The 15,000-nt window shown below is 38.3% G+C and overlaps 1 protein-coding gene across 3 annotated transcripts in view; it reads left to right on the top strand.

Moving 5' to 3' along the window:
- Positions 1-15,000, top strand: part of trdmt1 (tRNA aspartic acid methyltransferase 1) — an 87,029-nt gene that overhangs the window by 12,218 nt on the left and 59,811 nt on the right. For 2 of the 3 annotated variants that reach the window (XR_013289638.1, XM_077553921.1), the window contains 2 exons: positions 11,211-11,282; positions 11,752-11,817. The exons of the other annotated variant lie outside the window; for it this stretch is intronic. Coding sequence is in view for 1 of the 2 variants with exons in the window: in XM_077553921.1 (XP_077410047.1) it covers positions 11,211-11,282; positions 11,752-11,817 (138 nt within the window). In the remaining variant the exon portion in view is untranslated. The remainder of the gene's footprint in view (positions 1-11,210; positions 11,283-11,751; positions 11,818-15,000) is intronic. 3 annotated transcript variants of the gene reach the window in all.

A 15,000-nucleotide genomic window follows, 5' to 3' on the forward strand; every position in this document is an offset into this window, starting at 1 on the left:
TTATCCCTCCTTTTATCTGGGTTGACCTACCACATGGACATTATTGCTCTGAGGGTTTTGGGGAAGCACATAGCAGTAATGTGAAAATCATTTACAAAAAGTCGTTACACAGGCAACATTGCAGACATCCTATAACACTAAAAGTTTCTCAACCATCCGACCATCTGTTTTCTGTCAAAGTTTCGTGACTGATTGTGGCTGCAGTGACTCCAACTCACACAGTTCAAACAGAGGCCATAATGTTGAATAAATTCACAAGGTTGAATAAATGCTTTACCATTAACTCTTTGACTGCCAGACGCTTTCAGAAACGGGTTGTCGCCAGTGCCAGCCGATTTAAGCATTTTGACTGATCTTTCAAGGTCCACAGAAAATGTTGTGTTTGGACTATGGAAACACACATACTACCAAATGAAAGATTGGACTCTCATCTTTCATCAGAAAAAAACCTTCTTTTTGTCCATGAATGATGCCACAAACACCTAAATAGTGCTTTACTTCTGTAAAACGCTTTCACCAACAATGAAAAAGTGTTTTTAGTAACAATTTGACAAAACAATTTCGCAAACTACTTACAAATGTGTGCAACTGTGGTACTACTTACAATTATGTGGATGTTTCAAATACAGTTTTTCTTTTTGTAACGCTCTCCTGCGTGCAAGGACTCGCACAACAGTTTACTTTCACTTTCGCATTTGTCCGTTTCGCGTGCAAACGTTACACTTTCTTGACGGCCTTTTTTTCCGGGGAATAAATAGCAAGTAGCAGACTGTACACACTCCTCCGATGAATATGCATTGGACTCGGGGCACTCTTCGTCGTCCGATTGAACGTCCGCCTGAGCGTTGTGCTCCGTGTTTTCCGGTGTCAGCATCGCTCGCCCGTGAACCTTTATAACGTCGTCATAGCCGCCGCGTCAGCGCTTCCAACTTCGGCGTCAACCTCGGAGTCACCATCATCATCATCGATGATGTTCATCTTCTCATCAATGTGCTCTTTATCGTTGGTCGATGTCTTTGAAAAAAACGGCTCGACCGTGAGCTGCTTGCAAGCGGCCGCCATTATGGCTTCTTCAGCCAATGTCCCCTCAACACTCTCGCCCCACCTCACGTCTTCTACTGACGCCCACCCAATCTTGTCAAAAGAGAGTCATCGCTGCCCTCTAGGGGCCAAAAATAGTCTTTAGGCACAACAGACTTGCTGGAAACTTTCACCACAGATGCGGAAGGGTTCCCTCTACCCGTTTCAAAAAAAAAAAAAAAAAAAATGGGTGGACGTCTTTTAACGTCTTTGCCGCTCCTCCGTAGGTTTTTGCAGAACGTCATTTAACGTCTTTGGCAGTAAAAGAGTTAATGAAATACGAACTATGGGATAACTAAAATACATTAATCTAACATAGAAATATACTTGTTTTTTCCCCCTGATGAAATAAGAGACTATATCTTTCTTTTTGTAGGTTCCATGTTTTTATAGCAATAGAACACAATATTCTGTGGGCCTTGCAAAATCAGTCAAACTCCAGTAAAACAGCCAGTAGTGAAGGAAATTGCTTCAGTGAAAATGGCTGGGAGTGAATGAGTTAAGAAGAGTTGAGAAGAGGGACCGGAGCGTGTGTTCCAACTATAGAGGAATCACACTCCTCAGCCTCCCTGATAAGGTCTATTCAGGGGTGCTGAAGAGGAGGGTGTGTCATCCCGGCTGTGGAACAGTGGACCAGCTTCACACCCTCGGTAGGGTCCTTGAGTGTGTCCCTTGGGGAGTCCTGTGGGGGGTGCTTCGACAGTATGGGGTACTGAGCCCCCTGATAGGGGCTGTCCGGTCCCTTTACAACCGGTCCATTGCCGGCAGTAAGTCAGATTTGTTTCCAATGAGGGTTGGACTCCGCCAAGGCTGCCCTTTGCCACAGATTCTGTTCATAACTTTTATGGACAGAATTTCTAGGTGCAGCTGAAGATTGAAGAGGTCTAGTTTGGTGGCCTCAGCATTGCATTTCTGCTTTTTGCAGATGATGTGGTGCTGTTGGCTTCTTCAATGATCTCCAACTCTCACTTAAGAGATTCGCAGCCGAGTCTGAAGCGGTTGGGATGAACATCAGAACCTCTAAATCCGAGACCGTGGTCAATCAGAAACAGAGGAGAGAGTACCAACAGCCTCTCCTTTCCGCATACATTGATCTGAAGGCTGCATTTGACTCGCTTGACCGTGAAGCCCTCTAGCTCCTGCTCCAGGGTATCAGAATCCCTCAGAGGTATATCACCATCCTGCGGGACTTGTATACGGACACAGCATGTACAATTCGAGCAGACGGGCTAACCTCAAAGCCAATCCGCACCAATTCAGGTGTTTTTGTTTTGTTTATTAAGAGCCCCATTAGCTCCTGACACATCTCAGGAGCTAAACTTCCTGGGGTCTTTTCAAATTGATAACAATCATTTCAAATAAACATATACACATCTACACTCATACACATACACTAAACAACACCAAAAAATAAATACAAATAAATGAAAGGTCAATGCAGTCAAATAACATTAAATAATACATACATAATTGTAATCAATCAAACTAAATAAATATGCTCCCATTATTTTGCAATTAACCCCAATATAAATGAATTTACAAATCCAACGCTTAACCTCATTGATGCAATGCTCACATATTATTTATATAATCTCATGTCATGTTAATTAATTATTGTGTAAAAAAAAAAAAAAAAGAAGTTTCAACTTCTTTTTAAAACTTCTCTTATTATTTTCTAATAACAAATGTCCATGGAATAAATTCCATGCAACCATAGCTCGATAAAATACAGTTCGCTGCTTTTGATTTGTTATACATGAAGGCAATACACACCTTGCTTCATTAACCTGACGTGTGCCATAACCATAATAATGAAATAAAAAAAGAAACTCTGCCATAAATAATTTCTGGGGTTTTTGTTAAAATAATATTTCTAATAAATGTTATAAAAAATAAAAAAACATAAATCTGCATTAAACTTGTAACCAAGCCAAGTTATCATGCATTGTTATCACATTTGTTTGGTATAGGCAATCCAACATAATTCCTGCTGCTGTATTTTAAACAACCTGTAATTTATTTAAATTACTTTCACTTGTGTTTGACAACACCACTGATGCATAATTCAAATATGAAAGATTGAACTCTCTGCTTGGCCGACCACTAAGGAATATATATACATATTTTTTTACAATATTTAATAATGCCCATACTTCTTCCTATTTTTCGAAGTACAGATTTAACTTGACTGGTCCATGATAAATTAACGTCAACTGCTACACCTAATAATTTTGCTTCTTCCACTTGTTCAATTACGCCATTTTCCTGAATTAAGTGTAACATAGGTTTCATTTTTAAACCATATTTTGAACCAAGAACCTTACATTTTGTTTTTTTAGTATTTATAAATAATTTCTCTTTTATCCAGTGTGTGACTAAAACTAATTCTTCATTTAAAATATTATTGAGTTGACCTATTTTTTATTCAGCAGCATACAATGTAATATCATCTGCATACATCGCCATGGTGGCATGCTTCAACACCAATGGAAAATCGTCAATAAAAACAGTAAACAAAAGGGATCCCAAGCAACTTCCTTGGGGCACTCTACAATCTATCTGTTCAATTTAAGAATAACTCCCATTAAAATAAACCTTATAGTCTCTATTTTTGAGATAACGTTCTAACCACTTTAACACAGATAACTCAAATTCATGACAATTTAACTTATTTAATAACATTTTGTTACACAAAACATCAAAAACTGCACTCAAATCTTAAAATATTGTGCCAACCAACTTCTTATTTTCTATCTCCTCTAACCAATAATCGGTAATCTGAGTAAGATCAGTAGTTGTGGAGTGACCCATTTTATATGCATGTTGATAAATTGTATTCAATCCATTCTCAGAAAAATATTTCTGAATGTGATCATATACATATATATACATATATACATATATAACTATTTCCATAACTTTACTTACCTACAAACGTATTGGTCTACTATTTTGCCCTGAAAATGGTTCTTTATTATTATTTTTAATCAGAGGAATGATTTTCGCTGTTTTCCACTGCGATGGAAAAATATTCTGTTTTAAACTAATGTTAATTATGTGAGAGACAGGTAAAAAAAAATCTGCCACTTACTTCAACAATTTAATTTCAATATTATCAACACCACGGGGGTTATCTTTACTAACATAATCTTCTGTTATTTCAAAAAAAAAAAAAAACACAGTCTCTAGTCTTCATAATGTAATTTCTTATTAACTTATATGAAATATTTTCATCTTTCCTCAGTTCCATGGCATTTCGGATTTTCTGAATTTTATTTTTAAAATACAGTTTCAAATAATTGGCAATTTCCTCTGGTTTAGTAAGATAAGTTCCATCTATCTCCAAAAAAGTAGAAGTCGACCTTGAATTTGTACCCACATTTTCATTTCATAGACCCCATAATTTTGCACTGTCTAACTTAGCTTCTTTAATCTTTTTTTTTTTTTAATAATATGAAGATTTTTCATTTTTGTTTAATTTGGTTAAAAAAATTCGTAATTTACAGTATTCATTCCACTGTGTTATGTCATTTGTCTTAATTGCTTCTATTTTAACTGTATCCCTTTGCTTTATATACTCCTTCAGTTCATGATCTAACCATGGAGCTGAGATATTTCTCACAGTCCGTCCTCTCATAGAGGTGTGTTTATCCATCACCTTAGTTATCAAATTGTTAAAGACCACTACAGCCTTGCATGGATCTAGTTCTTGTGTTACCTCTGACCAATCTATGCTTTTCACTTCTGCTATAAAATGATCCTCTTTAAAAAAAAATTAAACTTCTACAACTAAAGTGCTGTCCTCAATTAGGTACCTCTGTTTCCCTTATTACTGCAATCAAATTGTGGTCACTACAACCAACTGGAACAGAAACTTAGAGCATAGCTCCTCTACGTTAGTAAAAATCTAATTCAATCAATCAAAGTGTTGCAGAGTATGTACCATCGGACCTTAAATTTACTCTTGTAAATTCATTCACAAGTTGTGACAAATTACAAGTATTAACAAATGACTATAACTTATTTCTCAATGCACAACTTTCAAATATCCAATCAATATTTAGATCTCCTAAAAAATAAAGCTCCATTCCGGTGTCACACACTCTGCCAAGCATTTCACATACTGTATTTGGTCAAGGTACATTAAAACAGTGGTTTTTAAAACAGGGTTACTGATGGTTGAAACAAGGTGCGTTTCTGATATTGAAAAGACTTGTAAATTATAAACTTGTAATATATCTTGAATATCATTTACTTTATTTCTTAAACTACACACATTCAAATGAGCTATTTTAAAACACCTCTTTTGGAACAAAATATTTTTCTTTAACCATCAAAGTCGTGTTCTATTACTAACACTCTTCTACACTGATCTTCCACAACATACAAAAAAAAAAAAAAACACATCCACATATACATCTACACTCAAAATTTTCAACATTGCAATGAAACTGAATATGAGCTACGCCTGCTCCTGACGAATTCATCCTCTCTAATAAAGTGTGTGGGCTTAATTCAATACAAAAAACTGTCTTTCCTAAAATGATAAAGTTGCTGATTTTAACATAAATTCAATCATATTCGTCTCTTAATAATCCGTCCAACTGTCCTTTTTCTAATTTGTCAGTTTTATCCACCATTTTTCCAGACTCAATCACAGTTTTATAATACATCTCAGCCTCACTACATTCTGTGAATTTTTTGTGTCTCACCTTTAAAAGTTAGACTCAGTGTGGCTGGGTGAATGATGCCGTGCTTTACGTCAACACTTTTCAGTTTTGCTCTGATGTCCCAAAAGCTGGCTCGTTTTTTGGCCATCTCCGTATTAAAGTCCGGAAAGATCCTTAGCTTCATACCACGAATATAGAGTGCTCGCTCTTTTTTCGCCAGTTTTATGATCTCCTTTCGAGGACGCACAATCATCGCTCCATCGTTCCCTTGATCCAATCCGGTGTGCTACTTCTACTTCTGGTTCTGACATCAGCTTGTTCACAAATAATTGCTTGAACAGAGAGTCCATGTAGTTGGTCGGATTGCCCTTTTCAATGCCATCTGCAACGCCAAAAACACGCAGATTATATTTGCGGCTGTGCATTTCGAGTCGCCAAGCCTTTTCACTCTGTTCCACATTGGACTTGCGCAGCGACTCTCACGTCGATTCCAACTTTGTGATCCGACTGTTCATTGTTGTCAAAGTTTCATCCACTTCGCCAAGCCTCTGCGTGCAAGCAGAAATGTCATCTGTAATGGCATTGAGTTTTTAAACCACCACGTTGATCTCCTCTCTGATAATAGCGCGTAAGTTTGACAGCTCCCTTGTGTTGTCTGCTCTCGTCCTCCGGTTTAAGCACTCCTCCCACATCATTGATTTAGTTTTATTTTGAATGCACTCTTGGCTTTTTTGGAAGCATGACACAACCAATAGTCTCTTATGTACTATCAGTAGTGGTGCACCAGTCCCAATTTTCAGTAAACAGTTCAACAAAGTTAACCGGATGTGCGATAATACTCATGGACACTATTCAGACATAGTAAAAAGCTATTTTGAGGAATAGAGGAAGTTATGCAGTCATGACTACACCTGGCAGAAATAGCGATATCACTCAAGGCGAGGATATATCCGCAGAACAAAGCTCTACTGAGGAAATGAGGAAATTAAAACAGTTATGACTAAATCTGGGCAGAAGACACACTTCAGTTCCTACCCTCACCTTTGGTCGTGAGCTGTGGGAACAAGAAGAAAAAACAAGAAGGAAAGAACAAGATCCCAGATACAAGCGGCCAAAATGAGTTTCTCCTGAGGGTGTCCGGGCTCTCCCTTAGAGATAGGCTGAGAAGCTTGGTCATCCGGGAGGTACTCAGAGTCGAGCTGCTGCTCCTCCGCGTTGAGAGGAGCCAGTTAAGGTGACTCGGGTATCTGGTTCAGATGTCTCGTGGACGAGGGAGGCCCCTGGAGAGGTGTTCCGGGCATGTCCCACCGACAAGAAGCCCTGGGGACGACCCAGGACATGCTGGAGCGTCTATGTCTCTCGGCTGAATTAGGTTCGCCTTGGTATCCCGTCGGATGAGCTGATTGAAGTGGCTGGGGAGAGGGAAGTTTGTGCTTGCCTGCTAAAGCTGCTGCCCCCGCAACCCGACCCCGGATGCGCGGTAGAAAATGGATGGATGTATTATGGACCAATCTTTGAAAACGAGGTATGTCATACAAAGACCTTCAGAAAGGTCTTTGAATACGGCATAAAAACGTCCTCTGCTTGTGTGGTGCTCTTGTAGGACTCAACAATTGCATTAAAACGCTGGTTTCAGCAATCCCGCTAGGCTTTTTTTGTACCATATTCTCTCCCCTTTCTTAGCTCAAATGAAAATAACTTGCTTTTCTTTCATGTGATGTTTAATTTTAAAAAGAAAAAGAAAACATACAATAAAAAAATATAACAACTCATTTTTCTCGCACCCCAAGTAGTCACAATTATATACTGTTTTAAAACAACCTTATACCTAAACTTTTTTTTTCTTTTTTTTTTACAAGTTTCCACACCCTGAAGGAATTGTTTGATTACTATATTAAGTGTAATCTTTGCGTGTTCAAAATAATTGTATCCGAGATCTGATGAACAAGGTTCCTTGCAAGGATTTATTTAAAAGCTTCCAAAGACACCGTTAGGACACCACATCTGAATGCAATGTGATGACCCCAAGTGTGTGTCAATTTACAGAACATCGACTCATTTATACTCAAAAGATAAAAGGTTCCTCTTCCCCTCCTAAGTTGATGAAAGGACAGACATGTCGTCTCCAGGTTTAACAAAGGTGTAATGTTATTAGCAAGCAGATATTTTCATACAGACATGTCAACTCCAGGTTTAACAAAGGTGTAATGTTATTAGCAAGCAGATATTTACATACAGTTCCCCTTCTTGACTGGGGGAACAAATGCAGTCAGGATCTTACCCCAGACTTTTAGTCTCTAAGGACAAAAGACTCTGATAACATCATGCACATTCTATCTTCAATAGCTATGAGGGTGAGAGGATAAAATAAAGTTCACAAAATCATCATCCCACTGTATTCTTTTAAACACTCATGATTATATCACATAGTTATGCCTATAAGTAAATTCAAAAACAGTAAAACATCAAATTGAAAATATTAAATGTCTTCAACCCTCATAGTTAAAACCAGCCCACCAACACACCAGCTGCCAACGCTAGACTAATATCAACCTTCCAACCTACAGCACCGGTAAGCGACTTTTATTTTTCCTTTATTTTAAAAACATTAATCCTCTCTTTTATATTCATAATACAGTACAACTCTTTTATTTAATAAAACTAAATACTCATTTCTCAATCTATTTCTAAAAATCATATGAGTTTTTATGAACATAATGACACAGCAACAACCTTTTAACCATTAGATGGAGCTAATACACCGTAAAACGGCACTCCTCCTTCCTGTTCTTAGAATTCTTTATCTAAACCTTTCCGATTAATTGACCCCCGGAAACTTCCCCCCAACCGTCAGAAATCCACAGGCAGCACCCAAACGGCACTTTCACCAAAACATAGATATATATGACACACGTACACAAAACCACGCAATATTTTTAACCGTTTCCTTATCAACCAGAAACTTCCCCCAAAACATCATAAATATGTCAAAATAGGGAGCGGTAACCTGTCAAAGCCAATATTTATCTTTTGCATGTGACGTCACAGCCCTCATGGGAACGCCCCTATGGGACGCTGGACGGGAAACAAGCCACTTGCCTGTATTGTAACCATTGAATCTCATACAGTGTAAAGTCCTTTATTTAATCGATTATCTTATAAAATTGTCATATCTTGCTGTGCGGTCGGTTGTACAGGCAGACAAAGGAGTAAACCAAATGTTGCTTTTTATCGCATACCTACTAATGAAGATAAAATACATCGATTGATAGCAGCAATCAACAGAAAGGACTGGCAGCCCACAAAGTATTCACGGATATGCAGCGATAATTTTTTGCGAGGTTAGTAGATAAATGTTGTAATTAGTAGATAAATGTTCATGCATTTACTAGTACACTCTAACAAAGATTGTAACAGAGGTGTCGAATTGCGTGTTTCAAATCACATTAACGAGCCAGATAGTTAGAGTCCAGTCCAACTGCACAAACACACAGCTTAGTTTTAAAATGTACCTTCTTTAAAACTCTTAGGTGCATTTGACTGTTTATTAATGGGGGATTTCATGTTTGTGCCTCGAGTTTTCATATTCATGAAATTACTGCATATCTTGCCACTGCGATAGTCATTTGTTTCATGCTACTAAACATAGTAACATAACATCATCACAATGTTTCAATATAGAACGGACTGTGTAAAAATAAGTTAGTTAGCATCATAAACGAATTTTACCTTTGCATTACAAAGTATATTGTCCCCCGGTGTGAGCGTAGCATCTCGCCCGAGAGACTCAGCCAGCAACGAGCTTTTGAATCAGCCCCGGTGTAAGGAGAAGAGATGGCATTGACTACATAATGATATAGTTCGTGCGCTGTGAATTCCGGCAAACTCGGCAATGTGATTAACTAGTAAAAACAGCAGGCAACAAAAGGTAAGGGGCTGTTGTCAAACTAGCGATCTCCAACTTAAGTAAATATTGCGCTCTATGAGTCCCGACGAAATGTGCAACTTCGACTGGTTGAAGTAGTAGATTCCATGGCTCTATGGGCAATAATAACTTTTAAGTCGCTCCGGGTCACGACGTGGCTTAACAAAAATAATGCACTCTGATTGGTTGTGGGCGGAGCACCTGTCATTTTGACGTAGGTCTTGTCATTTGTTGATTGGTTGTCTCCCATCCGTGAGGTTGTGGGTTTGATCCTCATCCCTGGTGACCGTGTCGAAGTATCCTTGAGCAAGACACTGAACCCCGATTTGCTTCCAATGGACCTGGCAGCACCTTGCGTTGCAGCAGTCGGCCATTGGTGTGTGAATGTGTGTGTGAGTGGGTGAATGTGAGGCTTAAATTATAAAGCACCATATGGTGTAGTTAAAGCGTTGTATAAAAAGCAGTCCAAGCAGTCCATTTATCTTTTTTTCACATCAGTTAATCTTCCCATCCCTAATATAGTGTAAGTGTACCCTCACCTTTCAAAGGTGACATGTTACAAGCCCCCTGAGCCAAAAGGTGAATTTCCACAAAGTTGAGGTTGTCTTTTTTTAATATATATATATATATATATTTTTTTTTTTTGTGTGTGTGGGGGGGTATGCCTCTATTAAGCCATCACGAACACCCCCACATGGCTCCCACACTTGTAAACACTTGTTACACTTAATTAATTTTACTTTATAAACACAAATTGTAGAATAAATACCGATCTGCTGATTATAAGCTGTGTTCATAAATTAATGTATGCAGATGCATGCTTCACACCCCAACAGCACACAAGAATGATGACTACGAAACGTCTGCTTAATAATAACTACGTTCAGGTTCTTCATTTTTATCTTAAAATGGCTTACCTTAATTAGAAACTTGGTTACAAATGTCACAAATGAAAATCTGTGATAGAGTGAATACGCAATAACCGAACCGCGAAGTAGTGAGGGAACACTCTATACACTATAAACTACACAAATAAACTTATGTTGGACAGTAATATCTCAGTATATTTAGGAACGTATAGAAATACAATTTCTATTTAGCAGCTAGCATGGCTATAGAGCACAACTTTAAGCATTTAAAAAGAACTAATATTTACTGAATATACACTACAGCCATATGTCACTTTATTTACTGTACATTATATTATTTTAGGAGATAACTACACATGTCCTGAAGTGCATTTTTGATTCCATCATTCAGTTGAACTAGTCCTTGAGTTGCATTGATAAAAGTGCTGAAAAAGAAAGAAAAAAATGGCTCCAAGAGTTGTGGTGTACTTGCATGATTCGTCACATCACTGTTTGGAAATCAATCTTGTTCCAGTTTTAAGGATGTGTTAAGTGGTGAGCTTTCAGTTTGAATTACCTTCAAATTATATGATGTGTGGACATAATTTGTTGAATGACTGAATAAAGTTAATTACATTACTCACAATAAAATGTTGACATTTTATTCATTTGTATTGATCTTTGTAGGCAGGGACTCCAACGCGGTATTGCTGATCCTAGAACCAAGAGCTTTCTCTACATTCTTAATCTTTTGCCAAGGTATTTGTTCCACAAGTTTGTATTTATTCAGTATGTAGAGTGTAATGCTCTATGTATATGTATATCGTCCTGAGAATATGGACAAATATAGTGTGTGTGTGTTTAAATTTATAGAATATCGATGTATGTAGTATGTGTATTAGGGATTTCACAATAATCTCAATATCGGGGATGTTGTTATTACCTGTTTGTTTGTTACCCGTTCTTGCCCCAAACCTAAGCAACCCCCCGCCCTGCCTTTTTGGTGCAAAACTCATGTTGAATGATTTATCAGCGAGTCAGTATGTAGAAATGTAACTACTAAAATTTCACATTTGCAGGATTTTTGGCAGGGGGCAGCGGGGGTGTGAGTTTAACGTACTATTGTACTGCTCACTGTTAAAGTTATTTTGTTGGGTTTTCTTGCAATCTGCTTCTCACAAGTGCCTCACTTTTTGTCTTTATTATATGTGTATGTCATGGTGGCAAGGCTGAGTCAGCTTCCCCGCTTCATCCTGCTCGAGAATGTGAAAGGTTTTGAGAGCTCCTCTGCCAGGTAATATTTTCACTAGGGATGGTACGATCCGATCCACTGGATCGGTATCAAGTCCGATTAAGACCAAAATGACTGGATCGATATTGATTTTTTTTTAATAAAAAAAAAAAGAAAATAAAGATCCAATCCATTAGCCCAAACTATAACATATATGCTCAAATTCCCATTGCGCGGCATCCCATCGATCACACAGATGAGCTTGCTGCCATGGTGCGGTGTGTGCGCATTTCTTTTTTGTTGGTCTCGGCAAGTTTGCCTTCGTGCCTCCAGACCCGAAGATGAACTTGCCGAGAACAACGAAGAAAAAATTGGCACGCACTCGTCATATGCATGCACATGGCGGTGATGGAAACAACAGTGTAACCTGGTTCAATTAATAAATGAACAGTTGCCTCAGTGCAAGACTTACAATAAGGGATGTCCCGATCTCACTATTTGGCTCTGAGTTTTTGATTTTAAGTACCTACCAATACAGAGTCCTGATCTGATACCTCAGTAATGCATTAAGGAAAAAAGTGTGAATGCATGTGTGTGTGAAGTTCAAATTTGCTTGTTTTTAAGCACTAAATTGGATACATATTGAACAACTCAAAATGTGAATTGGTTCAACTCGTTTTTTGCGCGTTATTGGTTTTTGTACTGGAACTCTGTGGGTTTATGGGTAAATGAAATAAATAAAAGATAAATAAAATGAGCAAATGCATGAACTATAGCCATAACATTTAAGTGAATTGAATGCTATCTTTAAACACAATGCACATTAAAGAGCAGGACGCTGTATAAAAATGTACAGTATTGTACAGGGGATGGCACCAATTTGGTGTAAAATCAACGCAGCTACGCAGTTGTGGAGTACATTCATGACTTCTCTCATCTACAAACTTGCCACCAGGCCCAGGGGCCTGGAGGGGCGAGAAAATTCCCAGTGGGCCGCCCCCGAATTGGCATGCTGGAGCCCACATATTCGTTTCAAAATCAGCCCGTAAATAAAGTGTCCACATCATTTAAAATTAATTGTCTCATTGTCAATCAACTGTAACTACAATGCCCCTTACAGGCACCAGAAGTGGTAAATACATTTCAAAATAAGAGTACACTTTTAGCTGTCTTAATCTTGCTGGTTTAACTTCATTTGGTGTGTCTTGTTAAGTGTAAAATGCCTTATCCCTTTTAATATACATTTGCTTATTGTTTTTTTTTTGCCCCCCCCCCCCCCCCGCCCCCCTACTTTTGCTCTATGGTTTTATTAAACATATAAACATAAAGAAAACACAAAACACATTACAAGTATAAAATATAACTTGAAGTTAAAATTTTATGTTCAAATAAACAATGATCGTGCTCTTGTAAGAGCATTCAATTGTAAATTACTAGTGATGCACCGAATATTCGGCCACCGAAAATCTTCGGCCAAAAATGGCAAAAACAGCTATTTTTGGTGGCCAAAATAAAATTAAAGCCGAAAGAATATGGCCGAAATAGGATGTTGTGGTGACGCAAGCAAAAAAACGCTGCAAGCAAGCATCTGTTTGAATTAAGCAGCGAACGCGGGGGTGAGTGTCCGCTTCGCTTCTCGCGGGCTTTTCACCGTGTGAGTTTGCACAGCAGCTCCCGGGGTCATTGCGCACACTGGAGGAGAGGGGCGTCGCTTGGTGTACAACATTTAAGTGGGTCGAAAAAAGACCGAACTGCCGTGTACTGCAGTACAGGTGAGCCACTCTTTCTCCTGCACCGCCTTCCTTTTTTTTTTTTAATAAGAGCCCCTTTAACGCTTCCACTTTTTCACCAGCATCTCGGTGGCCGTGCTAAATACTTTAGCTAATGCTAGCACTATTGTTACCTACAGTTTTAAACACAGAAACACTTACCGCTATCTCTGGGTGGCGACAGACCTGTACAGGACGCTGTGTGTGACTTTGAAGTCCGTTCCCGAAGCTGTTAAGCTGGTGCGAACATATGTATTTATTTATTTTTAAACATTTGTGTATATGTAAATGTGCGGATTTAAGTGCGCCGCACCTAGTGTCCAGCCGCACGCATCCGTTGCCTGCCTGTGCAAACTACATTGACTATAAAGTGCAATCGCACCGCCAGAAAATGCTCAACCCTTGTTTAGAGTTTTTAGTGTTTAATGTACCATTAGCCAACATGTCTGCGGTGTGGGCATAGTTCAATTTATATTGTGCTTTGTTAAAATGCCAGTGCTAAATAAATATTTTATAATAATATTATAATTTTAATTAATTATAATGAATACAATGATAGTAAATATTGGCATATTTTTTTTCGGTGTTCTGGCTTTCGGCCAAGCATTTTTCATTTTCGGTTTCGGCCAAAAATGTTCATTTCGGTGCATCTCTATAAATTACATTTTTGATTAAAGGCTATATCATTGGAGGGAATGCTCATCTATTTTACATTGATACACAAACTGTAAAATTGTGTATGTTCATTAAAAATGTGAGCTCTGAAATTCCAGGGCTAAAAGTTAGTCCCAGTCCGGCCCTACTTGTTAAATGCCACTAGTGGAGAACAAGCTTGCTTGTCACACAATAAATTACACTTGTTATTTAAAGTTACGTGGATTGGAGTGTCACAGTTGCTAACCTGTCTGTCGTGCTCTCTGCTCTTGCCTTTTAGCAAGGTTAGATTAAGGCAGATTTATTTGGAGTATCATCTGGCCAGTTAAGCAATGAAACTTCTATATATTAGGCAGAGTAGACATATTTGGGAGTATTTTTCGGCTTGCATCTACCTCCAAGCAGACAAACAACTGCCTGACTGCTAATTGCAGGAGAGCACAGCGGGAGTCGTGTTTGTGTGAGCGTGCGTGTGTGTGCCTGCGGCTCTGTTACTGTCACTATTAATAATAAACTAAATGGGGAAAAAAAGAAAACGGAAATGTAACATTATTAAGGTACATTTAGATTATTGTGTAGCTTTGTGACCTTTAAAAGTTTAAATGTCCAATCTTTTACGCCCGATACCAGATCAGCTGAAAAACATGTTACCGGATCCGATTTCCGATCACGTGATTGGATCGGGTCATCCTTACTAACTAGGGATGTTTGATACCACTTTTTTTAGACCGATTATTATAATAATAATGATAATAATAATAATAATGCATCAGATTTATATAGCCCTTTTCTAGACACTCAAAGACGCTTTAAAATGGAATGG

The sequence above is a fragment of the Vanacampus margaritifer genome, chromosome 20 (assembly GCF_051991255.1).
Source record: "Vanacampus margaritifer isolate UIUO_Vmar chromosome 20, RoL_Vmar_1.0, whole genome shotgun sequence".
NCBI lineage: Eukaryota > Metazoa > Chordata > Actinopteri > Syngnathiformes > Syngnathidae > Vanacampus > Vanacampus margaritifer.